Source organism: Geotrypetes seraphini, chromosome 1 (assembly GCF_902459505.1).
Source record: "Geotrypetes seraphini chromosome 1, aGeoSer1.1, whole genome shotgun sequence".
Taxonomy (NCBI): Eukaryota; Metazoa; Chordata; class Amphibia; order Gymnophiona; family Dermophiidae; genus Geotrypetes; species Geotrypetes seraphini.
In genome coordinates, this window is record NC_047084.1 from 229118709 (window position 1) to 229146405 (window position 27697).

General features: G+C 42.5%; 1 protein-coding gene across 9 annotated transcripts in view; it reads left to right on the forward strand.

Moving 5' to 3' along the window:
• The window catches only part of ARAP2 (ArfGAP with RhoGAP domain, ankyrin repeat and PH domain 2), a 402332-nt gene that overhangs the window by 255426 nt on the left and 119209 nt on the right, over nucleotides 1–27697 (forward strand). For all 9 annotated transcript variants that reach the window (XM_033947679.1, XM_033947686.1, XM_033947705.1 and 6 more), the window contains 3 exons: nucleotides 10758–10863; nucleotides 15124–15271; nucleotides 20885–20953. In XM_033947679.1, the coding sequence (XP_033803570.1) occupies nucleotides 10758–10863; nucleotides 15124–15271; nucleotides 20885–20953 (323 nt within the window). The remainder of the gene's footprint in view (nucleotides 1–10757; nucleotides 10864–15123; nucleotides 15272–20884; nucleotides 20954–27697) is intronic.

Below are 27697 nucleotides of genomic sequence, written 5' to 3' on the forward strand. Positions count from 1 at the left end.
CCGTCTATTAACTAAAATACAGTTTAAAAACACACAACAACACTAGGGCAAATACTAACTTTAAAAGACTAATAAACTAAAAAAAAAAAAAAAATTACAAACAGAGACTAGAGGGACAGTGGCATACCAAGGGGGGGGGGGGCAAGGGGTAGCGGTCCGCCCTGGGTGCACGCCCCAAGGGGTGCACAGCCGGCCACCCTCCCTATTCTGCCGCTGCTCCTTCTAACCACCACATCCCGGCACCGGCTCCCCCGCAGAGTCACTCCTTAACCCGGCCGGCAACTGCGTGGTAGGTGGAGGCAAAAGGTGAGGTGGGCTGGTGAGCGGGGAAAAAGTGTGTCAATTCTAACATCGGAGAGGAAGTTCTGGGCCAGCCAATTGCTGGCTGGCTGGCCTGCAACTTCCTCCCCGTTAGAACTGATGCCGGAGGTGAAGTCTTGTGGGCCCGGCGCTAGTACGCACCAGACCTGGCTCAAGGAAGGAGCAGGGAGAAATCGGCTGCTGGCTTAGGAGTGGGGTTAGGGAAATAATCGGGGAAGTGGAGGAATCGGCATGATGGCTTTGTGGGGGCTAGGGGGAGAGAGAAAGAAAGGCAGAAAGAAAGAGGGGGGCCAGGGGGAGAGAGAAAGACAGGCAGAAAGAAAGAGGGGGGCCAGGGGGAGAGAGAAAGACAGGCAGAAAGAAATAGGGTGGCCAGGGTGGGAGAGAAAGAAAGGCAGAAATAAAGAGGGGGGCCGGGGGAGAGATAAAGAAAGGCAGAAAGAAAGAGGGGGGGGGGCAGGAGGAGAAAGAAAGGCAGAAAGAAAGAAAGAAATATTGGCTTAACAGAAGAAGGACCAGAGACTCATGAAATCACCAGACAAAAAGGTAGGAAAATGATTTTATTTTCAATTTAGTAATCAAAATGTGTCCGTTTTGAGAATTTATATCTGCTGTCTATATTTTTCACTATGGCCCCCTTTTACTAAACCACAATAGCGGTTTTTAGCGTAGGGAGCCTATGAGCGTCAAGAGCAGCGCCGGGCATTCAGCACAGCTCCTTGCACTAAAAACCATTATCGCGGTTTAGTAAAAAGAGCGGGGGTATTTGTCTATTTTTGTATAGTTGTTACTGAGGTGACATTGCATAGTCATCTGCCTTGACCTCTTTGAAAACCCCCCGAATATAAATGATAATTAACATTTTCTCTGCATACAGTGTGCTTTGTGTTTTTTTTAAATTTTATTGTTGGTAGATCATTTTAAAAGTAGCTCGCAAGCCCAAAAAGTGTGAGCATTCCTGCTGTAAACAGTGATGTCCGTCCCAGCTTGTGCTCCCTCCGGCGGTTGTTTCACTTCTGGCCGGCTCCCCTGCTCAAAGCCGCGGGCGTCGGCTCCTCACACAATCCACGGCTGCGTTGGAAGTGTTCCCTCTGACGTCACGACGTCAGAGAGAAGGCTTCCAATGCAGCCGCGTATCGTGTGAGGTGTAGATGACCGCTGCTTAGAGCAGAGGAACTGGCCAGACATGCTGGGCAGGGAAGAGATGTTGCTGCTGCACAGGGAAGCGGGGGAAGAAATGCTGCACAGGCAAGGGGGGAGAAATGCTGCTGCTGCACAGGGAAGGGGGGGAGAAATGCTACTGCTGCACAGGGAAGGGGGTGAGAGAAATGCTGCTGCTGCTGCGCCCAATTGGGGAGAGAGAGGGAAGAAGGGAGAAGGAAGACAAGGGAGAGGAACCAGAGATGCCAAGTCCATGGGAGGGAGGGAAAGTAAAAAGAAAAGGAGATATCAGACCAAGGAGGGGGAAGAAGAGATGCCATGGCATGGGGGGAGGGAAGTGAAGGAGATAGAGATACCACACCATGGTGTGGAGTGAGAGGGAAGGAAGGAAAGGAGAAGAGAAAGAGAGAGATGCCAAAGCATAGGGGAGGGGGTAGAGACAGAAAAATGGAGAGGGGGTGAAGCTGAAATGAATCATGTCCAAAGGAGAGAAGGGACCCCGGATATACAGTTTATTGAAGGGACATAGAAAGAGGGAAGATGCCATATGGAAGAGAGAGAGGGTGGACAGTAGATGGAAAGGGCAGAGAGAGTGTGGGCAGTAGATGGAAGGGGTAGAGAGAGAGGGCAGAAGCTGGGTGGAAGGGGCAAAGAGAGGGCAGATGTTGCATGGAAGGGAGAGAGGACAAGTGCTATATAGAAAGAAGAGAGCAAAGAGAAGATGATTAAAGCAGAAACGACAAAAGTTAGAAAGATTTTTTTGTTGCTTTACTTAGAATCAAGTAGTATTGTAACTGTATTGATAAAAAGTTTATAAATCGGAAATGGAAATAAGGCAATTTTTTAGACTAAACCCCTTTCCTCAGGACAGGATATTATAACAGCAGTATACTGTACTGTTCTGAAGAAAGATTTGGCCTCTGAAAGCTAATTGAAAAATGGATTAGTCCAATAAAATGGTATTTTCTTATTTCTCATTATTCGTTTTATTTTTATTTGTTAAGTTGTAAGTGATTGTTATGTATCAGTTCTGTGTGTATGAAAAGGACATAGTTTTCAGTTGGCATTGACTGCAGGATCAATTGACTATGCGGGATCTGGCTTGTTTAGTTTTACAATGTATGTGTTGGTGTTCTAGTGCTCACTGCAGTGTTTAAGATGCTGCCTTTTCCTAGGTGCACTCTTGTTGTGCGATATGTGGATTGTTACTAAAAATCATATTTTTGATATAGATGTGGGGGGGTATCAAAAAGTGATGGGCCCCGGTGTCACATATGCTAGGTACGCCACTGAAGAGGCAAAGAAGGGCTAGAACTACAATTTGTAAAAAAAATAAAACATGTAAGGGAAAAAACAATAGGTAGGGGAACAGGTATATAATGTACCTAAAGTTTTGTCAACTATACTTTGGGAATGCTTACATGAAAACTATACTGTATATAAAAATAAAAGTAAATACAATCTTTTCTTGTCCCTATATTTTACATTGATCTGTTTCTGTAGAAATATATATTTTTTTTTTGCATGTAGGATTTTATAATATCACTCCTAAAATATATCTTCTGAAATCTAAGATTGTAATGATCTTGCCCATCATAAATCCTGTCAAGAAAGAGGTACCTTTCCTGAAGAGATTTCTTTATAAAAAGGATAAATTGTAACAGCAGTGATAAATAACTACCGATAATCCCTTGTGAGTGTTGCTGCAACACTACTGGGATTCTACCAAAATAAAATATTTAGAGGCATAATAGTGAAGAGAATGGTGCCAGGCGTATTGTTGTTTAGGAGTCTCCATGGAATTAGAAGACAAAAATGAAAGAAAGAAATTCAATTAAACTAGAAATTGACCTTATAGTAGCAGTTTGGTTCAGATAGACAAGGTAAAAATAACCTGTCTTGCTAAATAATATCAAACAAAAACAGATGTGCTTTGCCTTGAAATAAAACTTTAAACACTTTACAACATATGAGTACAACAGATAGGAAGTAAAATCTATGGACACTAATTATAGAATGTTCTATCTGTTATTATTAATAATAATAACTTTATTCTTCTATACTGCCATAGTCGTGTGACTTCCAGGCGGTTCACATTGAAGAGAGCTAGACAGTCAGCGAGTTACAATATGCAGAATCTTAAAAAGCAGCGAATTACAATATACAGATTGTTAAAAATTTCAGACTTATACGCAGCAAATTACAATATACAGATTGTTAAAACTTGTTAAAAATTTCAGACCTATACGCAGGAGTGGACATATTAGAAATAATAAAATTTGATTTAGTGATTGGTGTAGATACTTTTTAGGTGATATTTCTGTCGAATAAGGCAGTTTTTATGGCTTTTCTAAAGGCGTCATAGGTCAGTCTAGCTCCATTAATGTAGTTGTCTAGCCAGTGTTGTTTGTTTGCTTGGTACATAAAAGTTCTATCCAGAAAGGTTTTGTATTTACAGCCGGTAGTGCTTGGGTATGCAAATAGATTGCAATTTCTGGTTTGTCTTGTAGGGCTATATAGTACGAAGTGAGGTAGCAGGTAGGTAGGAGCTAGTCCCCAAACCAGCTTGAAACATATGCAAGAGAACTTGAATATTATTTGTGCCTCCATTGGCAGCCAGTGTAGCAGTCTGTAGTAGGGGCTAACATGGTCGCTTTTTTTCAATCCAAATATTAAGCGGACTGCTGTGTTCTGAACAATTCTAAGTTTCCTCACTGTTTTTTTGGGTATGCCCATATAAACGATATTGCAATAGTCCAGTGTAGAAAGCACTAGCGATTGCACTAGTAATCTAAATGATAATGGGTCAAAGTATTTTTTGATGGTCTTTTTAACTTCCATAATGTCAGGAAACACTTTCTTACCACTATGTTCGTGTGTTCAACCATTGTCAAATGTGTGTCTAATGTGATTCCCAATATTTTTATTGTTTTAGTAATCGGGTAGTCGTGGTCTTTTATATGTAACGTTGTTTTGGTAATTTCTCCTTTGGGCTTGCAAGGAAGACTTTTGTTTTTTCTGTGTTTAGTTTCAGTTTGAAGTTGATTGTCCAGTGTTCTATTTCGGTCATAATATGAGAAATGTATTCTGAGGTTTCGTTTTTTATGCTGTTCCCTGGGATTAAAATGGAAATGTCATCTGCATATATGTAGTAGTTTAAGTTTTGCTTTTGCAGGAAGTGTCCTAAGGATGATATGTAGATGTTGAATAGTGTAGGTCAATGTTTTTCAACCACCGGTCCATGGACCGGTACCGGTCCACAGAAATTTCCTGCCGGTCCACAGGGCCGGCATGTGCATCAGGCTCAAAACAGTGTTCTTCAACCACTGGTTCTTGGTGCGACTGATGTGGTGTTATCTTTGTGCCAGCTCCCTCTTCCTCACTGACTCAGTGCACAAAGCCAGGGGCAGTGGTCGCAACATCAGAGGGAAGGCTTCCAGATGGCCCACAACTTAGCTCAGTGTTCTTCAACCACCGGTCCACAGACTAATGCCGGTCCACAAAATAATTCTTTTATTTCTGCCGGTCCATAGGTGTAAAAAGGTTGAAGAACACTGGTGTAGGTGATAGTGGTGAGCCCTGTGGTACTCCCGAGGGGTTTTTCCAGGAGTCTGAGTATGTCCCATCACGGTATGATCTCTTTGTTTAGGAAACCCTGTATCCAGTTCCTTACTCTTCCCGTAAGTCCTATTTCATCTAGGCAGTGTAGCATTATTTTGTAATCAACAAGATCAAAAGCACTGCTGAAGTCTAGTTGTAAAATCAGAGCACTTGTTCCTTTACTGAATAAGCCGTATAGGTGATTAAGGATCGAGGCTAGGACTGTCTCAGTGCTAAAACCTTTTCTGAATCCTGATTGGTGTTCACTGAGTATGTTAAATTTGTCTAGATAGTTCACTAGCTCTAAGTTGACCAATCCTTCGAGCAGCTTGGTGAATAATGGGATGCTTGCTATGGGTCTGTAGTTGGTTTTTAGGGATAGTGAGTTTTCTTAGTCTTTAGGGATGGGTGTGATCAGTATGTGTCCCATTTCCTCGTGAAATGTTCCTTCAGTAAGAGTGGTTGTTATCCAGTTGAATAGATCCTTTTTAAAATCTAGTGTAGCTGCTTTCAAGGTCTTGGAAGGACATACGTCCAGTAGGCAGTTTGATTTAGTATATTTATTGAATAGGGTTAGAAATTGGTGCCAGGTTGGAGGTTCAAAATGGTTCCAGAGCATGTCTACTCTGGTTTCTTTTTCATGGGGTCCGAATTGGAATTCGAAGTTGGGTGAGGGTGAAGGTATGGTCACTCTTACGTCTAAGATTTTATTGTTGAAAAAGGTGGCAAGGGTTTCTGCTGAGGGCATACATTCATTATCCTGTAGCATGATTTGGGTAGTGTCTGTTGTTAATCTGTTTACCAACTTGAACAGTTCTTTGCTATTTGTTTTGGGTGTCCCTATTTTTTGTGCGTAGTGTATTGTTCGTTTTTCTCTAATCAGATTTTTGTAGTTTTTCATTTTTTGTTTCCAGTGTATTTTGTCTTCCTCTTTGTTTTTTGCCAGGTTCTTTCTAGTTTTCTCAGTTCCTGTTTTAGAGTTAGTAATTCAGTCGAACCATTCATTTAGTTCCCTTTCTTTCTTTTTGTATGTTTGGAATGGTGCTATTTGATCTAACACTTCTTTGCTAAACTTTGCCCATCTAGTTGGAAAGTCTTGTATTTCCTCAGATTTGGGTTGTAGTTCGTAGTGGGCCCAGAATTCTATTGGGTTTATAGTTCCTCTTCTGGTGTTTGTGGTTGGTTTTGAGTTTTTTCTTTTATATTTTGGTTGGGGAGATTTTTTTTGCCAATATAGATCAAACTTACATATGTAGTGATCTGACCAGATGCATTTTTCCCAGGCCCCCATGCTATGTTGGATCTTTGGGTCAGGGATTTCTTTTTGTGAAAAGGTAACTATGTCTAGTTGGTGGCCTTTTTTGTGTGTTTTCTCTGAGTTTGGTATTGTGAAACCGAGAGTTGTTAAGAAAGTGTCAATTTCTATCACGTTTGGTTTTTCCACTTGCTCTAGGTGAACGTTTATGTCGCCCAGTAGCAGGTTATATGTTTCTTTTAGGGTGTTAATAGTGAGGTATTCGAAGAACTCTTCTCTAGTACTAGTCCACTTTTTGGGGGGGAATGTAAAATAGTGTCATGGTTAATGCCTCTTCCAGTTGGGTGTTGGTGACCTTACAAGTTAATATTTCCAGGTCTTTTGTGGTTTTTGAGTCTATTTTGCTATAGTGATATTCTTCTGGATGCAACTGACTAGTAGTTAAGTGGGTGAAATATATTTCAGACCACGCTAAGAAGGCTTGGAATCCATGAACTTGTTCAGTCACTGATTGCAGGAGGACCAATAATAAAGGTGGGGAAAAAATTATGGAGGGCTTTGGCCCCATAAATACGCTGGGTCTGATCTGGTCTGTGAATTTTAGGAGAAGAAAGACTAAACTCAGGCTCTGGTTCTGTGGAGCTACTCTTCTCCTTCTCCTCTATGGTTTGCTTCCTTTAATAAAGAGGCAGCTTCAGGATCCTACAGTCAAAGGGACCTCATCACCCTGCGATGGAGTTACTTTTCCTTCCTCCTGCATCAAAACCGACACAGCACATGCTTTTCTTCTCATTGCTAGTAATGGAAAGGGAAGAAAACAGTTCCTTCTCCTTTTATAACAATTTGGTGAAAAGGCGTGCTGGCCGTGTTAGTCCACTCTTCAAGGTAATATGTAGAACTAAAATAAAAAGTGGAAAAAAAAATATTTTTTTTAATTGGACTAATTGAATGTAGTTTATGATTAGCTTTTGAAGGTAACTCCTTCTTCCTCAGAACAGAAATAAGCAGGTGTAGGCAACATCAATATATATAAGGAAATATGAAAGCATTTCAGTGGTAGGTGGAAGCAAAGAGGTGACAAACAGTTTAAATTTCTTTGTAGTAGGAAATAAATCCAAGGTCTTTGTTAAGTAGGAGACAGAGGAGGTGTCAAAGCAGTTTGATTCTTTGTAATGGGAAAGACTGTTACATAGCAATTTGGTGTAAAGCGGTAGGGGTGGAAAACGTTGTTGAAACTAAGATGCCATTTTACCATTCCTGAATCAGCTCTGTGGTTGGCGTAATTGAGAGCACTTAAATTTTAGGCACGTTGATAGCTGGTTATAAAAATACACTGTAACATGGCCTAGCATTTTGACTCCATGGTTGGCATTGATCATCCAAGTTATGGTAGTTGTGCAAATATCCTCTTCTAATCATCTGTTAGAGCACATCAATCATAGAGCAGTAATGCATGCACTAGCCCTGCATGGAATTGTTTACTGTAATACAGATATAATGTACAGTACGACACACAGAAATTGTAGTAAACCATTTCCTGGCCTGTGTATGTGTCGAAACCTCTAGATTACTGATATGCAATAATTATTTATTCTTATGTTCCACTTAGAGCAGGGGTAGGGAACTCCGGTCCTCGAGAGCCGTGTTCCAGTCGGGTTTTCAGGATTTCTTCAATGAATATGCATGGGATCTATTTGCATGCACTGCTTTCCATGCATATTCATTGGGGAAATCCTGAAAATCCAACTGGAATATGGCTCTCGAGGACTGGAGTTCCCTACCCCTGCCTTAGAGGAATGTCTCCTAACTAGCTAGTTTGGGCATGCCTTAATAGTATAAACCTCATTCCAAAGCCACAGTTTATGGAGTATGATCTCAGTCTCCCAGATTTACTGCCAAAGCTTGCCGTTGTACTTGAATTCCTTTAAGGAAAACTGGGTTTACTTTCATGATCTGACCCCACCATAAAGGAGTAAAAGGTAAATCAATCTATGATGATTCTTATGGCCAAATTTTGTTCTAATTGAAGAACATTAAGTGGAGATTTTGGGAAACTTAGATTGTGTAATAATGCAATTCAAATACTGAAATATAAATGCAAAAACAAAATACAAGTGAGTCATGAATCAAATCACAAAACACAGGAGGGATTGCAGTTGTTCCAAACAAAAATTCAACCATAAACCATACTTTAACTCGTCATGCAGGGATATCTATTTAGTATCAGGAAAGCAAAAAGGTAAACAGACCACATAATTTATTGCTCATTTATCAAGGAAGGTATATAGCAACCTAGGAGGCCCCAGAAAATGGTATTCTCCTCAGAGGCAAGTATGCATCATTATCTGATACATGACACTACAGTCTAAGAAGTTCTTCCTAGCATAGCAGCCTTGTATAATATTTTAAATTGCCTGAAAGCAGCATGGCCATGTCAACTTTATGACATACCTTTTAATCACATTTTCCCCCAAAAGCATGTTAGTCAAAGAGGAGCTGGACTTGAGTATGATGGTATGTGATGATTGCAAGATGGCCAAACAGGTTGAAAAGGTGACAGCGTGCTTAGGGAGAGGTATGGCCAGTAGGAAAAAGGAGGTATTGATGCCCCTGTATAAGATTCTGGTGAGACCTTATTTAGAATTTTGTGTACAATTCTGGAGCTTGCACTTTCAAAAAGATATAAACAGGATGGAGTCGGCCCAGAGGAAGGCAACTAAAATGGTTGATGGTCTGCATCATAAGGCATACGGGCACAGACTTAAAGATCTCAATATGTATACTTCGGAGGAAAGGCTGGAGATGGAAGATATGATAGAGACATTTAAATAACTATGTGGCATAAATACAATTAAAAGTAAACTCTAGAGTGAGAGGGCATAGAATGAGGCTCAGGAGTAATCTAAGGAAATATTTTATTTTTACAGAAAGGTTGGTAGATGCATGGAAAAGTCTCCTAGTGGAGAATGGTATAGAAAACTAACTAAATAAATATATTGAACATGCACACCCATTAGCCTATGATCATTATACTTACTCTGCTACTAATATTAATTTGCAAATACATTTGCAATGGTAGCAAACCTATTTCAATTGTTTAGTTTGTTATTTTCATGCACATATTTAACTTCAAGGATATATATTTGAAACTACCATCTCCTCTCATTTGAGATATGACTGCTTTATATCTTTGGAGTTCTTTTTCTGTGTTTTTATTGAATTTGTCTGTGCACTACTATGACCTACTCGATGAATTAACACACCACAGTCTTTAATAATCATAAACATTGAAATTAAACATACCTGGATTCTATAGGGTGCTGAAAGTTGCATAGGCAAATTTGGGCACTTGCCTGATTTGTGTATGCAATTCAAATGAGTAATGAGCTAATTAGAGCCAATAATTGGGTACTAATAATCAACTATTGGGTCTAATTGGCTACATTTGGATTTACGTACACATCTTGCTAGGCATTATTCTATAAAGATTCAGGTGTAAATTTTTTAGCATGCAAGTGAAAAAGGGGTGTGGCTGTGGGATGGTAATGTGGGGTCAGAGGCGTTCACTAAAGATGTGCACACTTACATAGAATCTGGGGAATCCATGCAGGTTTTGTTGGTGTAAATTCTCACGCCCACGACTGGGCACGGATCCCAGCAGAGTGTGGTGCAGTGGTTGAAGCTACAGCCTCAGCACCCTGAGGTTGTGGGTTCAAACCCACGCTGCTCCTTGTGACCCTGGGCAAGTCACTTAATCTCCTCATTGCCATTATGAGCTCCCCTGGGTGAACAGTATAGAAAATTGAATGAATAAATAGTGTGAAAAGTTTCAGCCTCGGATAACCAGACCTGGTATTGTGACATCACAATGCCTCATTCCACCAGTGCCTAAGAGCCAACCTCACCAGTGATGTCACAATGGCTTGATTGTGCTATACTTGACTCACTTTTACTACATCTTGATTTCTAGAGTGGTGCAGTGGTTAAAGCTACAGCCTCAGCACCCTGAGGTTGTGGGTTCAAACCCACACTGCTCCTTTTGACCTTGGGGAAGTCACTTAATCCCCCCATTGCCCCAGGTATGTTAGATAGATTGTGAGCCCGCCGGAACAGAGAGGGAAAACTGCTTAAGTACCTGAATAAATGCATGTAAACCGTTCTGAGCTCCCATGGGAGAACAGTATAGAAAATTGAATAAATAAATAAATAGCGCCCAATTTAGAGCACCAGTTATAGAATGATAGTTTGCACTTTTTTTTTCAGTGCCCAAATTTGGGCAACATTTACTCAATCTAGTTCATAGTCTGTGTTGTTAAGCACAGGCTACGGGTGTGATATTCAGTTCTGTGCACAATTTGTTAGTTTGTAGAGTCAATAACAAACTTATTTGTGGATTTGGTCTGTGTTTTCTTTGTACTAGATACACAGGACAAGAAAGAGCGTGTGGAAAAATATGGAACTTTTATACGAACACTTCCCCCAGTGAATAAAGCAACATTGGCAGCCTTAGTTGGACACCTTTACAGGTCAGTATGTCAATTACTGATTTGTAGCATAAGAATGTAAATGCAATAAATATTTCTTGCTTTCTCTGGGGGAGAAAAGTGTTAATTTAATATGGCCAGTAGTCAAAAGATTTGTCCTGATAGCTATTAGAGTTATCCAGATAAATTTTGGCAATGCGAATTCAAATTCCCTCCCCACCCCCAAACACACACATACATCATTGTATTTACATTTAGTTCAGCTAATTGGACACAATTTAGCAGCAGCCAAAGAAGCATGTATGAGCGAGCGAGAGAGTGCATTCATTATAAAGCTATCCTCTCTCTTCATTAAGCCCTACACTGGAATGTGTTTTATAGCAGTGTTTTATGGCATTCATTAGTGCACATTCAGTTAATTAAGGGTCCCCTTTACTAAGCTGTTCTAGTAAATGGGCTTAGTGCCATATTTTATATATAGCACCTAAAAAAAAAATCAGTGCTGACTAGAACAGCACTTAGTGCAATTCTGTAAAAGATATGTGCACTTTATAGAATTGTGCTAAGCGCCAATGTGTTGCATAACTTTTAGGTGCACCTATTTAGACCAAGGAAAACCAGGCCTAAATATCGGCACCTAACTTGTGCATGCATTGGGTGTATTCTATATCAGTGCATATAAATTCTAGGAAGGTCCACAATTTGCCCATGGTCCTCCCCCTGGCCACACCCCCTTTTAAGATTCATGTTCTAGAACTGACCTGCAGCACGTTATAGTCATTTTTCTCAATGGAGGAGAGTAAACAGTGGTGTGCCACATGAATCTGTACTGGGACTGGTACAATTTAACTTATTTATAAATGATCTGGAAATTGGAACGATGAGTGATGTGATAAAATTTTCAGATGACGCTAAACTGTTCAAAGTTTTGTAAAGCACATGTGGATTGTGAAAAATTGCAGGCAGACCTTAGGAAATTGGGCAAATGCAAAGTGATACACATTGGGAAGAATAACCCAAATCACAGTTACCCCGGATGCTAGGATCCACCTTGGGGGTTAGCGCCTAAGAAAAGGATCTGGGTGTCACTGTAGACAATACGATGATGAAACCTTCTGCCCAATGCAAACAAGATGCTAGTGTATTTCCGCCCCTTTTTCCTATTGTTTTAAAGATTTGAGTTTGTCTGTTTAGTCCTGGTTTGTCCAATAATTATATATATATATATATATATATATATATGTTTTACATTGCAGACACGTCTGTCTTCCTGTAATTTTTAAATTTTGTTCAACGCTTTGTACTGCTGGATAAGCGTTTAATCAAATACTTTGAATAAACAATAAACAATTACTAAAAAAGGGACAGTTAACAAGACTAAGAATGTTATAATGCCTCTGTTTCGCTCCATGGTGTGACCTCATCTGGAGTATTGCATTCAATTCTGGCCTCCTTATCTCAAGAAAGATATAGCGACACTAGAAAAGGTTCAAAGAAGACCAGCCAAGATGATTAAAGGGATGGAACTCCTCATATGAGGAAAGACTAAAAAGGTTAGGGCTCTTCAGCTTAGAAAAGAGACGGCTGAGTGGAGATATGATTGAAGTCTACAAAATCCTGAGTGGTGTAGAACGGGTGGATCAATTTTTCACTTCGTCAAAAATTACAAAGACTAGAGGACACTCGATGAAGTTACTGGGAAATTCTTTTAAAACCAATAGGAGGAATATTTTTTCACTCAGAGGTTGTGGTAAGAGTATATAGCGTAGCTGGTTTTAAGAAAGGTTTGGACAAGTTCCTGGAGGAAAAGTCCAAAGTCTATTATTGAGAAAAACATGGGGCAAGCCACTAGTAGCATGGACTATTGCTATTCCTTGGGTTTTGACCAGGCACTAGTGATCTGGATTGGCCACTGTGAGAACGAGCTATTGGGCTTGATGGACCAATGGTCTGACCCAGTAAGGCTATTCTTATGTTCTTATAGAATACACTGACCAAGATGTTCACATAACTTTGAATTAGTTCCATTTGGCATTAATTACAAGGTGTTGTCACTTATTGGCTTTGATTAGGCATTTTAAACAATTAAGTTGTTCGTGCACAACATAAGTTGTTGTATACAGAATTTGGAGGTTAGTGTGTCCTAATGTAGGACTTTTCTACTTAAAAGCCCCATTTTTAACAGAGTTGTAAGTGCAACCTTTTTCAATTATTTCATTTTCTGGCCATTCACGAATGTTAGCATCAGTGTATGACCACTAAAAAAAAAATTGCAAGAGCCCTTACCGCCTCTTATTTAGGAGGCACTAAGGGCTTGTGGCTTAAGTCAGGCTTGTTAACATTTCCGTGCCCATTTCTTCCCATGCTATACCCTTTTCTAAAAATAAATAGAAATAAATTATTACCCCTTGATTCAGGGGTGTCCAACCTGCAGCCCCATGAAGTATTTTGTGTGGCCCCGGTCGAGAGTGATATAGTGTTTTCCTCTGCTGCCCCTGGATGTTTACCATCTTGCCGGCTCCCTCCTCTGTCTTGCTGCAGCGTTTGCGCTGCCCCAGAAAAAGATTTTTCGGCCAATGTGGCCCAGGGAAGCCAAAAAGGTTGGACACCCCTGCCTTAATTCTATGTATGTATGTATGGCACCTAAAAAATCGGCACTGATCATAATGGTGCTCAGATTGATTCTTTGAAAGGCAGCCACTGTATATAATATTACCAGGCTGAACTCTGTTATACCTTTAGTAAATTTCTTTTAATAAAACTTAAATAAATAAATGTACAATTCAGATGTTTTTAAGGATTTCCTCTCTCACAGAATCCATATTCAACCAGCACCTACTGTGATCAGGGCAAGCTGGGAGTGTTTTAGCACAGAATTGATTCAACTAAGCTGTAATCAGACTAATCGATACAACAGTGTAAACCTAATGGGACAACAGTGCTTTCTAAGCCATGTGCTTGTAACTAGCAAAATGGAGACTGTCTTTTCCGGTTCATAGACAAAACCGCCGAAGACAAAGGCGTGCGCCGACAACTGAGCGCAAGACGGAAGCGGCGCTGAAGAAAAAGAGTGTTTTTAGGTGCTCCGACGGGGGGTTTTGTTGGGGGACCCTCCCACTTTACTTAATACAGATTGTGGTGGCGTTGGGAGGGCTTGGGGGGTTGTAACCCCCCTCATTATACTGGAAACTTAACTGTTTCCCTGTTTTTTAGGGAAAAAGTGAAGTTTTCAGTAAAATGTGGGGGGTTACAACCCCCCAAATCCCCCACAACGCCCCCACAACGCGGCACGATCTGTATAAAGTAAAGTGGGGCAGTTCCCCCCACCCACCCCCCGTCGGAGCCCTTTAAAACAGTCATTTTCTTCGGCGCGCGGCTCCGCGTTGCGCTCAGTTGTCTGCGCACGCCTTTGTCCCGGCACGCTTTTAACCTGACACCCTTTTTCCACACACACAAGAAGAAGCGGGAGAAGGGAAGGGCTGCTTTAGTCCACTGAGCTGCAGCAATGCACACTGGGAGCAGGGAGGCTTCAGTTTACTTAGCCCACAGCAGTGCACATCGTTTACATATCTTAAGCAATCTGCTCTCATGAATGTGAGGACAGAACAATGCCCACAACCAACCCATGCTCCTACCTTGGCCATGCCCCCTTTGAAATTTGTGCACTAGAAGTGACGCACACCACTTTATAGAATGTGTCTATAAAGTTATGTAACCCAATATTTGTTAATTGCCAATGATGTGCGCCGATTGGCTGGTTAAGCTATTAAGTTGCGCACGCACATCAGCTATGTGCATCGATTTACATATTCAACCCAAGACACCATACACAGAATTTGGATATTGTAAGGTGTGCAATTACCACTCACAAACAGGTAAATTGCAGCAGAGCACTATAGCATGCTCTGTGGTAAATCCTTTTTGACATGCTGAACCCACATTAGGGCTTAACACACCTTGGTGAAAGGGCCCCCCTAAAGATAGATACTTTAGAAAGGTTTAGCACATGCAAAACCAACATCCATATGCCTGCAAATTAATGTGCATACAAATTATTTCCATGCATTAAAAAAAGTCCTAATACAGGTTAAAATGTTTATTAATTAACTGAAACTATTAATCCAAATTGGGAGAAAAGCTGAGTTTTTCCAGAGAGAAATGAAAATATTTTGTCTGTGTACACCCCTTGTGTTTTAGTATAAATCATATTTTAGTGTCTCACTGTGTTCAAGATATAATGCAAAACTGTAATGAAATACTTTTTTTTTTTTAACCATTGATGAACTTGTTTATTTTTGATAGGGTACAGAAATGTGCAGAAATAAATAACATGAACACACTAAACTTGGCCAAAGCATTTTCATCTTGCTTGTTTCAAACTAAAGGACAGAATGAGGAAGAAGTCAAGGTCACTGAGGACCTGATTGATAATTATGTACAACTATTTCAGGTAATTGATTTATTCATGTGTAACGGGGGTTGGGATCCTTTTTTCAGGGCAGTCCATAAACAGTTCTAACCCCGGTGTTTCATAAAACATTTACTTCATTCCAGTTCTCTTCTTCTCTTCACTCATCACTTCTTCAAGTGAAAAGATTCTCTCTGGGGGCAGGGGATACTTAGACAGATATATGTACTATAACTAACTTTATCCTCTATAATAAAACCCTAAGTGCACTTAGGGTTTTGTGATCCCTGCCACTGTGCTGTGTCTGTCCATGCCGAATTTGATTTCTGGCACATGGGGCAGCTTGCAACAGCGATTTCAGCAGCGGTTTGACTCCTGCGCTGCCGGGATGCATCTTCTCACCCCCCGACCAGCAAATGCAGCAGCCATGGGGCATTTACTAGGCCAGCCCACTTCGATAATGGGAGATGGGCCGGCCTAGCAAAAGCACCGAGGCTGCCCGTGGTAGCAGATGCTGGACAGGGGAAACAGGGAAAGGAGAAGGCCTACTGCTGGACAGGGGGATCAGGTAAGAGGTGCTGCTGGATAAGGGGAGGAGGGTAAAATGAAGGGAGAAGGCCTACTGCTGGACAGGGGGAGCAGGAAAAAGGTGCTGCTGGACAGGGGGAGGTAAAATGAAGTGATAAGGGCTGCTGCTGGACAGGGGGAGCAGGGAAGGGGAGCTGCTGGACAGGGGGGGTAAAAGGAAGGGAGAAGGGCTACTACTGCTGAACAGGGGGAGCAGGCAAGGGGTGGTGGTGGACAGCCGAGGAAAGAGAGAGAGAAAAAGAAAGACAGACGGTTAGAAAGCGGCCAATGAGAAAGAAAGAAAGACAGACACACACATCTATTTTAGCACCCGCTAATGTAACGAGCTTAAAGACTAGTTGAACAATAATGGAAAACAATGCTCTGAGGTAGTTTTTCTGTCCTAAGGTTGCTACCTGTGGTGTAGTAAGGGGGTGGGAGAGCACTCTTTACTCCCGCCCGCTCCTTCCCTGCCCCCCCACCATTACTGCGCATGCCCCTTCCCTTCTCACGTACCTCTTTAACGTTCTTGGCACAAGCAGCAACCCCAAACTGCTGCTCGCGCCAGCATCAGCTCTTCGTCTGACTTCACTTCCTGGACCCACATTTAGGAAGTGACATCAGAGGAAGAGCCGATGCTGGTGCGAGCAGCAGGTTGGGGTTGCTGCTCGCGCCGGGGAATATTAAAGAGGTATGGGGGAAGGGGCATCAGCAGGAGGGGGCGGGGAAGGAGCGGATGGGGGTGGAGGAGGGTGGAGAAGAGGGCGGGGGAGGGGCACCTCTCACCCTTGCTACTGGCTGCTACAGCAGTAGTTGAACACTGTATCAACAAAATATCTCATATTTCTCTGCTTATGATCCCCTTAAATAAATACCAGGAATATTGGGTCACAAATTGATAGCTCTATGCTCCCAGGCTGAAAGATGAACACTGCATGAGATGTGACTCATAGGCAGCATTACCGTAATTCTTTATCATGGGACTTGGCAAATCATGTTAAATCAGGGCGCTGTAAAAGCTCACCTTGTACTGTACTTTGATAACACACCCTATGTTACACTGTTAAGAGGTGTTATTTTATCATTAAATTGTTCTGTTTTAACACAGATCCCATGTTATGCAGTGAGACCTATTTTTTAATAACACATTTTAACAGTAGCCCATATCAATAACTTCCTCCCTCACTTGTGTTATTATACCAAAGGTCTTGTTTTATGCATTAAGACCTAGACCCCCTTTTATGAAGCCGTGTTAGGTTTTTTTAATGCTGACCATGGCAGTATTAGCTCCGACACTCATAGGAATTCTGTGGCATCGGAGCTTTGACTGCCATGGCTGGCGATAATAAAGCCCAACACAACTTTATAAAAGGAGGGGCTAGTTACTAATAATTGGGAGTTAATAGTAATATTTTTATGGTAGTCATTGTAAGTAACTACACTCCTTAGCCTAATATTTAAAAGGACTGCTGCTACCTTGATAAGTGTCACTGACTGAGGCTGATTTTCAGCATCATTATCTGCATAGTACAGGAAAAAAGTCAGGGCAGAGCTAAGAGTTGTCTGGAGACAGACAATAATTCTCACTGATATCTGGATAAGTATTTAGGTAATTTAAGACAGCTATTCTGGGGGGAAGTTATCAGTGTGGGCTCTTGTTAAGGTGTGTTATTCTTCAGCTTGGAGAAGAGACGGCTCAGGGGAGATATGTTAGAGGTCTGTAAAATACTGAGTAGAGTGGAACGGGTGGATGTGAATCGCTTCTTTACTCTTTCCAAAAATACAAGGGCTAGGGGGCATGCAATGAAGCTACTAAGTAGTAAATTTAAAATAAAACAGTGAAATATTTATTCACTCAACATATATTCAAACTCTGGAATTTGTTTTCAGATAATGTGGTAAAAGCAGTTAGCTTAGCAGGGTTTTAAAAAAGGTTTGAATAGTGCCAGGATCCAAGATGGCGACTGAGAGCAGGACGCGCTGAGTTGCTTGTCCCAGAATTGCGTTTGCTTGCATAATTCCTAGCGGCATTAACTTACCGCGATGCCTAAGAGACGGGGCCGGAGTGCTGCTTCTGCCTCGTGGCGCCCTGGAGCTCCGGGTCTTGGAAATATACAAGATCTTCTGCGGCGCATGCAGGAGGTCACTGCAACGTCGGATGGCGGCTTGCTGAGGACACAGGGAGGCGAACCCGTGGTGGATACTCCTGGGCCCGACACTACTCTAAGCCCCGACGTTAGGGCACCGCCCCCTCAGCCTCAGATAACCAGCTCTCCCAGAGGTGGGGAAACCCCGGATTCAGAGGTTTTCTCCTCTCCAGAGGCAAGGAAGGATCTACAGGAGAGCTTGGAGGTTGGGGCTCACACTTCAAGGGCCCCCATGGAGATATCTGGGGGAATACCATCTCAGAATGAGGGGGAAGGACAGAAGACAAGCCCCGAAGGACTTCAGAACGGTGAGCTCTTTACATTCACACAAACTCCAATTGTATTGATTAAACCTGCAGAAGTGACTCTAGATTCCATTTGGGACTTAATGGCTGGTTTTGTTAAAAATATTACTCCTACTCTTCAACAAATCAAAGGAAAAATTAAGGAACATAATAAAGAACTGAAAGATTTAAGAAAAGAAATGAACACTTCTAACTCATCCATTCAGAAAATAGAAAAATAAATTATAACATCGAAACAATTGCAAGAGACTTTAGTTAAAGACAATATTAACCTAAGGAAGAAGATTGAAATGCTTGAGAATAATTCACGTAGCAACAATTTAAGGTTAATCAATTTTCCAAGACTTGATTTGGTAACACCTAGAGATATGCTTAAGAGATATTTAGTGGAAAATTTGGAGATACCTGAAGAATCATTACTACCATTTTCACGGGTTTATTATTTGCCTGATAAAGAACAAAATCAACAACAAAAAGTAAAATCTTCAGATCAAGAACCCTTAAATATCTCACAAATCTTAGAGACATCTGAGAAGGATTTAGCATCATCAGCCACTATGATTATTACCTTAGCTTTGCCAATTGATAAAACATGGTTGTTAAAACTTTACTTTAAAAATAGACAAAAAAGCTTTCTTGGTCACAAAATACAAATGTTTCCAGATTTGGCACGGGAGACGCAAAGGCGCCGCCGTGAATTTCTTCTTTTGAAACCTGGGGTTTTATCTTTGGGGGCAACTTTTTATCTGAGACATCCGTGTAAATGTATTGTGTGTTACCGTATTTTCAAATATGTGTTCTTTGAACCATCCCATTTGACAAATTTCGTGGCAATGTCTCGTCTGAATGCGAATAATCTTTGAGCCCTATAACTTGGTTATTGATGTCCTCGCTTCACTGCTATAGCTCTCAGTTTCTTATGTATTATTATTATTTTTCTTTACTATTTCGCCACTTTTCTTTAACTCTTGGATCTTAATTTGAGGACTTGAGCATAAATAGTATATTTGTTAATCTATGAGCTATATTTGTATTGTATTTGATATCTATTTTATTATTGCTCTCTGTACAAGTGTATACTTGGAATTTAAATTGAAAATTAATAAAAGATTTAAGCATAAAAAAAAGGTTTGAATAATTTCTTAAAAGAAAAGTCCATAAGCCATTATTAAGATGGACTTGGGAAAATCTACTTTTTTCTGGGATAAGCAGTGTAAATTCTGTCTTACTCTTTTGGGATCTTGACAGGTACTTTTGGCCTGGATTGGCCACTATAACACATAACCTCCTGCTTTACCCTGTGGTTGGAAAGGGCCACACAAAGTTATTTTTATTTATTAGGACCAGAGCTGAGACTCACCTATACACCTTCAAATAATAGCAGGCAGCCTTAATGCCTAGAGACTACAAACAGAAACCTGTATGAAAATGCACAGCACTGATGATTTTAAACCTTTCTTAACAGATTTTTGAATCTTTCCTAGCAGTCATGTAAAATATATGCACTACACTCTCCATACCCATGTTTTCCATCCTGCTACACTACTATTGGAAATAGGACACTGGACTTGATGGGCAATAGGTCTGTCCCAGTATGACAGCAGTTATGCACTCTTTATGTTCTGGTCACTTAATATCGGGGTCAGTGGCAGTGAGGAATTAAGTTGCCCAGAAGTTAAGTGAGACATCCAATAATTAATACTGTACCCATGTAGCTAACCAGGCAAAGATAGGTTTGCAATTTATATTGTCCTACTTGCTGATGAGCTATGCAGGCACTGGCTGGTGCCCACATAACTCCCAGCTCCACCTGGACTTTGCATCCAGACTACCCTGGCACTATCTGGACAGTGACATTACAGTCTGAGGGATTATTCAGCAGCACTGTCCAGTTAAGTGCCTCTGAATATTCCTTTTCTGACCCACTGATCATGGTTTAACCAGATGAGCAGTGGTGTGGTAAGGGGAGACAGGGTGGTGGATCATCCTGGACACCATATTCACAGGGGTGCCGTTGCTGGTGTCTTTCCTCCTCTTTGTCGTCTCTCCACCCCCAGCCCAGCATACCTCTTGAAATGTTTGCCGGTGCGATTTGCATGTTCTGCCTGCTGCTCACGCCAACCTCGGCTCCCTTCTGACATCACTTCCTGGGCACAGGACATGATGTCAGAAGGAAGCTGAGGCCGGTACAAGCAGCAGGTGGAAGATGCGGCATGCACCGGCAGACATTTCAAGAGGTACAGGGGGAGGGCGCTCAAGTGTCAGGGAAGAACAGAGGTGTGCACAGCGCTGCGATGCCAGGCGCTATCACCTCTGCAACCTCCCGAGCTATGCCACTGCAGGTGAGGAGTCTCTCTTGCCCAATTAAATTGTTTTCAATGTTGGGCACCTAATATCTTAAAAAACCAGAACTATAAGTCAATTCATGCAGTGAGTGAAAACCTACTCAACTTCTCCCTGTAGAAATGAAACTATGTGATTAGAATGTAGCTTTCTCTAATGGAAGCCGAAAGAAACAGGAAGAAAGAGTCAGGCCCAACAAAGGTCAGTCAAGTCTTTTGTCAAGTCTGGTCACTAATTGAAAACAAAATCACAAGGTATTATTTTTAACATAATCCTTGTTACATTTACCACAGATTAATGAAGACCAAGTAAAGCAAATGGATATAGAGAACAGTTTTATCACAAAATGGAAAGACATTCAGGTATGTGGCAAAACCAACTGCTGATAGATTTGAATTACAATAATTATCATAGCAGATTCCCAGGTATGTCAATTTATATTCCATTGTTAAAAGGGCAAGTAAGATAGACTACTCCGCCTAGATAGACCTGCTCCTAGATTCTTCTTTAGGATTTAATCTGTTGAATTAATTAGTTTATGGAAAATTGAACCTATGTGAAAGGATACAGCCTGTATTGTAGAGAAGGCCTGCATCTGGAGTAAAGTTTCTACTTTTACAGTTTAGACTATGGATTGACCAGTGTTTAATAAGGATATGAATCTGTTAGCACCGATCCAGTTTGTTAGCATGCCTTAAAAAATTTAGGGTCCTTTACTAAAGGGCATTGGAATCTGGACTTAGTACATCTTGATGTAAGGCTTTCCAGGCTCAAAGCAACAATATTTAGGGATTTTTTTAAATTATTATTTTGCAGATCCTACACTAAAGGCTCCTTTTACAAAGGCGCGCTAACGGTTTTATCGTGCGCTAGCTGCTACCGCCTCCTTTTAAGCAGGTGGTAGCTTTTCGGCTGGCATGTGCGCGCTAAAAACGTTAGCGCACCTTAGTAAAAGGAGCCCTAATTGTTCTATTAATACATTAACTCAGCATTAACCATGCCCATGTCTATTATTTGCTCATTTTAACCACGTACACTATGGGAGTATAATACCTCAAACCTGTGATCAAATTAAATAACCTAAACAAATCACAGTTCTGAAAACTAATAAAATAAATTATGGGCTCCTTTTACGAAGGTGCGTTAGGGCCTTAACGTGCAGAATAGCGCATGCTAAATTGCCGCGCATGCTAGCCGCTACTGCCTCCTTTTGAGCAGGCAGTAGATTTTTGGCTAGCACGCACTAATCCGGTGCGTGCACTAAAATGCATAGTGCACCTTTGTAAAAAGAGCCCTATATGTGTAGTGCTCAGACCCACAACCTCTACAGTATAGTTTTCAACGTGAAGTGAACATATCATAGGTTGCCCAGCTGGACCATCAGCGCACTCACTTGTCCTGCTGCCACCAAAATGATCTTAATAAAATCTATGCAGAATTCACTTATCTGGATAGATGCAGCTGGATCATCATGGGACCCAATCTTTGGGCTAACCATATGCCTACATAGTGCTTAAAATACTCCTGAAACTGAGAAACATAAGTCGGACTGCCTTTCTTCAAAGTATACATATTGAGGTCTTTAATTCTGTTTCTATATGCTTTATGACAAAGACCAGTGACCATTTTAGTAGCTTCTCTCTGGTCCAACTCCATCCTGTTTATCAAGAATTGTACACAATATTCTAATTGAGGTCTCACCAGAGTCTTGTACGAGGGCATCTTTACCTTCTTTTCCCTATGTATCCAAGCAGTCTTCTAGCTTTTGTTGTTATCTTTTATACCTTAGTCACCTTAAGATCATTTGATATGATCACACCCAAGTCCTGCTCCTTTTTCACTCACAAAAGTTTTTCATCCTTTAAACCAGGGGTGCCCACACTTTTTGGGCTTGCGAGCTACTTTTAAAATGACCAAGTCAAAATGATCTACCAACAATAAAATAAAAAACAAAACAAAACACAAAGCACACTGAAAGGCAGAGAAAATGTTAATTATCATTCATATTCCAGGGTTTTTTTCAAAGAGGTCAAGGCAGATGACTCTATGCAATGTCACCTCAGTAACAACCATACAAAAATAGACAAATATACCCCTCTCCATTTTTACTAAACCACGATAGCAGTTTTTAGCGCAGGGAGCTACGCTGGATGCCCCGTGCTGCTCTCGACGCTCATAGGCTCCCTGCTCTAAAAACCGCTATTACGGTTTAGTAAAAGGGAGCCATAGTACAAAATATAGACAGCAGATATAAATTCTCAAAATTACACAATTTGATCACTAAATTGAAAATAAAATCATTTTTCCTACCTTTGTTGTCTGGTGATTTCATGAGTCTCAGGTTGCACTTTCTTCTTCTGACTGTGCATCCAATATTTCTTCCCTTCTTTCAGCCTCCTGTATGTTTCCTCTCCTCCAGACCTCATTCTCTCCTCCAACTTTTTCTTTCTTTCTGTCTCCATGCCTCCCTTTCTTTCTCTCTCTCTCTCTCCATGCCCCCTTTCTTTCTGTCTCCCTGTTCCCCCTTCTTTCTTTCTCCCTGCCCTCCCCCAAGCCAATAGGTTTGCCACCGCCATTGGGGAACAGGCCCCTAAGCCTCCGCCGCCCCAAGCTCTCCCTGCAGAAGCATCACGTTGACCAGCATTCTGCTCCCCAATGTCAATTCTGACATAGGAGAGGAAGTTAAGGGCCAGCCAGGCATTTCTCCCCATTCCATCCAGCCTGAGCCCCATCTCTCCTTGATCCAGCATTTCCCTTCTGTGTCTGACAGAATAACCATTCCACCTCTTTTCCAGCATCACCCTTCTTTGTGTCCATCTCACCTATATCCCTATCTCACCACTTTTTCCAGAATCTTCATTTGTCTCTGTCCTTGTCTTTACCCCATGTTCACCAATTGCCCTTTCAATATCTTTATCTCCCCCCCCTTTTTCAGCATTACTTCTGTGTCTCTATTTCCCCTCCCTTCAGCATTGCTCCCTCTCTGTGTCCCTATCTCCTCTCCCCCTTTTCAGCATTGCTCCATCTGTATCACCATCAACCCTCCATTTCAGTATTATTTCCTCTGTGTGCCAATCTAGCCACTTTCAGCATTGCCTCCCTCTGTAAACGCGTGTAACCCTTTTCAGGATTTCTCACTCTGTGTTAAACCACCATCACCCCTGATTTCAGCATGTCCCCTCTATATCTCTATCCTTATTAAGTAGGTCCTGCTTACCCTTTCTCTTCTTTGTGTCACTATCTCCATTATCCCAGGACAAGCAGGCAGCATATTCTTGACTGATGGGTGACGGCACCGACGGAGCCCCGGTACGGACAATTTTAGAGTGATTGCACTCTAAGAACTTTTAGAAAGTTCTAGCTCGGCCGCACCGCGCACGCGCGAGTGCCTTCCCGCCCGACAGAGGCGCGCGGTCCCTCAGTTTCTTAGTTTCCGCGGAGCTAAGAAGACGCGTTTTCAACGGCTGTTGAAATTTTTTCCTAACTTGCCTTCCCGCTCGCGTAAACGTTTTGGCTTCATTGCCTTTTTTCTTTCTTTCAATTTTGTTAAAAAAAAAACTTTCATTTTTTTCTTCAGTTTTCGGTTTTCCCCGGCGGGGCCTTCTGCCACCATCGAAGCCTCGGCCTTCGATTTGGCGGAAGCCGTTTTTACTTTCATGCCCCCTCAACCGGGTTTTAAAAAGTGCCAGCGGTGTGCTAGGCCTATATCTCTCACGGACCCACACAACTGGTGTTTACAGTGTTTGGGTCCTGAGCATCAGGCCTCTACTTGCACCCGCTGTGCTACTTTAAAAAAAACGGACATTAAAAAATCGCCAAATTCAACAGCGATTGTTGTTCGGTGCCGAGATGTCCGACCCCGTTCCTTCAACTCCGGCTTCGGCACCGATTCAGTCGGCACCCTCGTCTTCGACGCCGCGTGATTCCACACCGGCATCTCAACAGTCAGGTAAGCCGGCTAAGAAGCCTTCCCCGCTGGAACGTCTTCCGGCCTCGAGTGCAGTGAGTCCAATCCTGCCGCCTGTAAGACGCCAGCGGAAGCGCTCCGCCCCTATAGAGGTGAGTCCCTCGACATCGGGCTCCTCATCTCCGGGGCGTCGAGCGGCACCGCAGGTACCGCAGAAGAAAAAAGCGGTACCGGTGCCATCCCTCGATGACCGCATTACGGCCATCCTTCAGGTGCAGCTTAAGGAGCAATTAGAACGACTCCTTCCTGCTATCATGACACCGAACCTTCCGGTGCCAGTCCGCACCGAGCCATCGGTACCGGTTGTGGAACAACCCGTATCGATACCGATTGTGGAACCCGTGTTACCCGCTTCCACTGTCTCGGTACCGCTTCACCTAACCTCATCGGTATCGATGCCAGTCCTTGCACCGGAGCCGAGAGCTCACCATCAATCGGTGCAGACTTCGGCACCGGTGCGACCGATAACTTCTCCTGACTCGGTATCGATGAGGTCGGGTAAGTCGGTGCGCAAAACCCGACACATGCAAACGTCGACACCTGAGTCTCGGGACCATTCTTCCCATGTCAGAGACCCTGATCTGTGGGGAGACTCAGAGGAACCCTTTCTTTCTGAAGGCGAATGTTCCTCAGAGGAGGAGGATTCGGCTGTCCCTGACCCATCCTCCAAACAGGCCACTTCCTCTTTCTCCAGTTTTTTGAAAGAGATGTGCGAGTCCTTGTCCATTCCTTTGGAGGCTGAATCCAAAAAGTCTAAAGCTTTTTTGGATGCCCTTGATTTTGATCAGCCTCCAAAGGAATTTTTGAAACTTCCCCTTCATGACATCTTGAGGGAAACTTTCTATAAGAATTTAGAGACTCCTTTAACTGTCCCAGGGGCCCCACGTAAACTGGATTCTCTATACAAGGTAATTCCCATTCCTGGGTTCGACAAACCTCAACTTCCACATGAATCCTTATTTGTCGAATCCACCCTTAAAAAGACTTCAGGAGCCAGTGTATATGCATCTGTCCCTCCTGGCAGAGAAGGAAGGGCCATGGATAAATTTGGTAAGAGGCTCTACCAAAATGCTATGTTGGCAAATAGGGCTGGTAATTATGCTTTTCATTTTTCTTTTTATTTAAAGCATCTCCTTACCACCATGGCTTCCTTCGAAAAATATCTTCCTTCACGAAAGCATCCCGCTTTTCACACATGCTTGTCGTCTCTTCTCCAATTACGTAAGTTTATGGTTAGATCCATATATGACACCTTTGAACTAACATCCAGAGCGACAGCAATGTCAGTAGCTATGCGTCGTTTGGCCTGGCTTCGGGTATCCGAGCTTGATGTTAACCATCAAGATCGGTTAGCCAACGCCCCTTGCCTAGGGGATGAGCTCTTTGGGGATTCCATGGACTCAACCACACAAAAGCTCTCTGCTCATGAGACGCGCTGGGATACCCTGCTTAAGAATAAAAAGAAGCCTCCTCCGCCAAGACCATATAGGCAGCAATCGGCCTATCAACGCCGCTTCACAGCTCGTCCATTGACTACCACTGCTCAGCAACCTAGGCGTCAGAGGCAACAACAACGTCAGCCTCCCAGACAACAGCAGCAGCAACAAGCTGTAAAACAACCTCCTCAGCAGAAGTCACAGCCCTTTTGACTTCATTCTCCACAGTATAGCCAGTATCCCTATTCCTGCTCTCCTGCCTCAGCCTATAGGAGGTCGATTTTCTCTGTTCCTCAGCCGGTGGGAAGTAATCACATCGGACCAATGGGTCCTCAACATCATCCGCCACGGCTACTCTCTCAACTTTCAGACTCTTCCACCTCAAAGCCTGCCAAAAGAGTCTGCTTTGAACAGTCCTCAATCGGCCCTCCTTATTCAGGAGGTCCAATCCCTCCTCCTTCTGAACGCTATAGAGGAAGTTCCTCTACATCAAAAGGGGCAGGGATTCTACTCCCGTTACTTTCTAGTCCCCAAAAAAACAGGAGATCTCAGACCCATCCTGGATCTTCGCGATCTCAACATTCATCTAGTAAAAGAAAAATTCAAGATGCTTTCTTTAGCCATCCTTTATCCCCTTCTAAATCAAAACGACTGGCTATGCTCCCTCGATCTCAAAGAGGCTTACACTCACATACCGATCAATGTAACCTCAAGACCATATCTCCGATTCATGATCAATCATTGTCATTACCAGTACAAGGTGCTGCCCTTCGGTCTTGCCTCATCTCCAAGGGTATTCACCAAATGTCTCATTGTGGTAGCGGCATTTCTACGCTCTCACCACCTTCATGTATTTCCTTACCTGGACGATTGGTTGATCAAAGCCACATCCGCTCAAGCAGTTCTTCTGGCCACCAACCAAACCATCCAGTTTCTACAACTTCTGGGATTCGAGATCAATCTACCCAAATCTCATATCATTCCCACTCAGAGACTTCAATTCATTGGAGCGATCCTAGATACACTCCTAATGAGAGCTTTCCTACCATCCAATCGTCTCCAGACTCTTCAGTCTCTATGTCAGCAGGTGCTTCCACTGCCGTCCATCTCAGCAAGACAAATGATGGTACTCTTGGGGCACATGGCATCCACAGTTCATGTCACACCTCACGCCCGTCTTCACCTGCGCACTCCTCAATGGACCCTTGCTACCCAGTGGTCCCAAGTGTCGGATCCTTGCTCACGACACATATCTGTGACATCATCTCTTCGTCAGTCTCTTCAATGGTGGTTGGTATCCTCAAATCTATCCAGAGGTCTTCTGTTCCATCAGCCTCCTCATCAACTAGTCATCACCACCGACGCCTCTCTGTATGCATGGGGAGCTCACTTGAACGAGTTCCAGACTCAAGGTCTTTGGTCAGCCCAGGAAAGGAAACATCAAATCAATTTCCTGGAACTCAGAGCGATGTTTTACGCCCTCAAGGCCTTCCAACATCTTCTCTTTCCTCAGGTCCTTCTGTTGTGCACAGACAATCAGGTTGCGATGTACTACATCAACAAACAGGGTGGGACAGGCTCTCGCCTTTTATGCCAGGAAGCCCAGAAGATCTGGACTTGGGCCATAGATCATCATCTCTTCCTGAAAGCTATATACATTCAGGGGGCTCAGAATTCTTTAGCGGACAAACTCAGCAGAATTC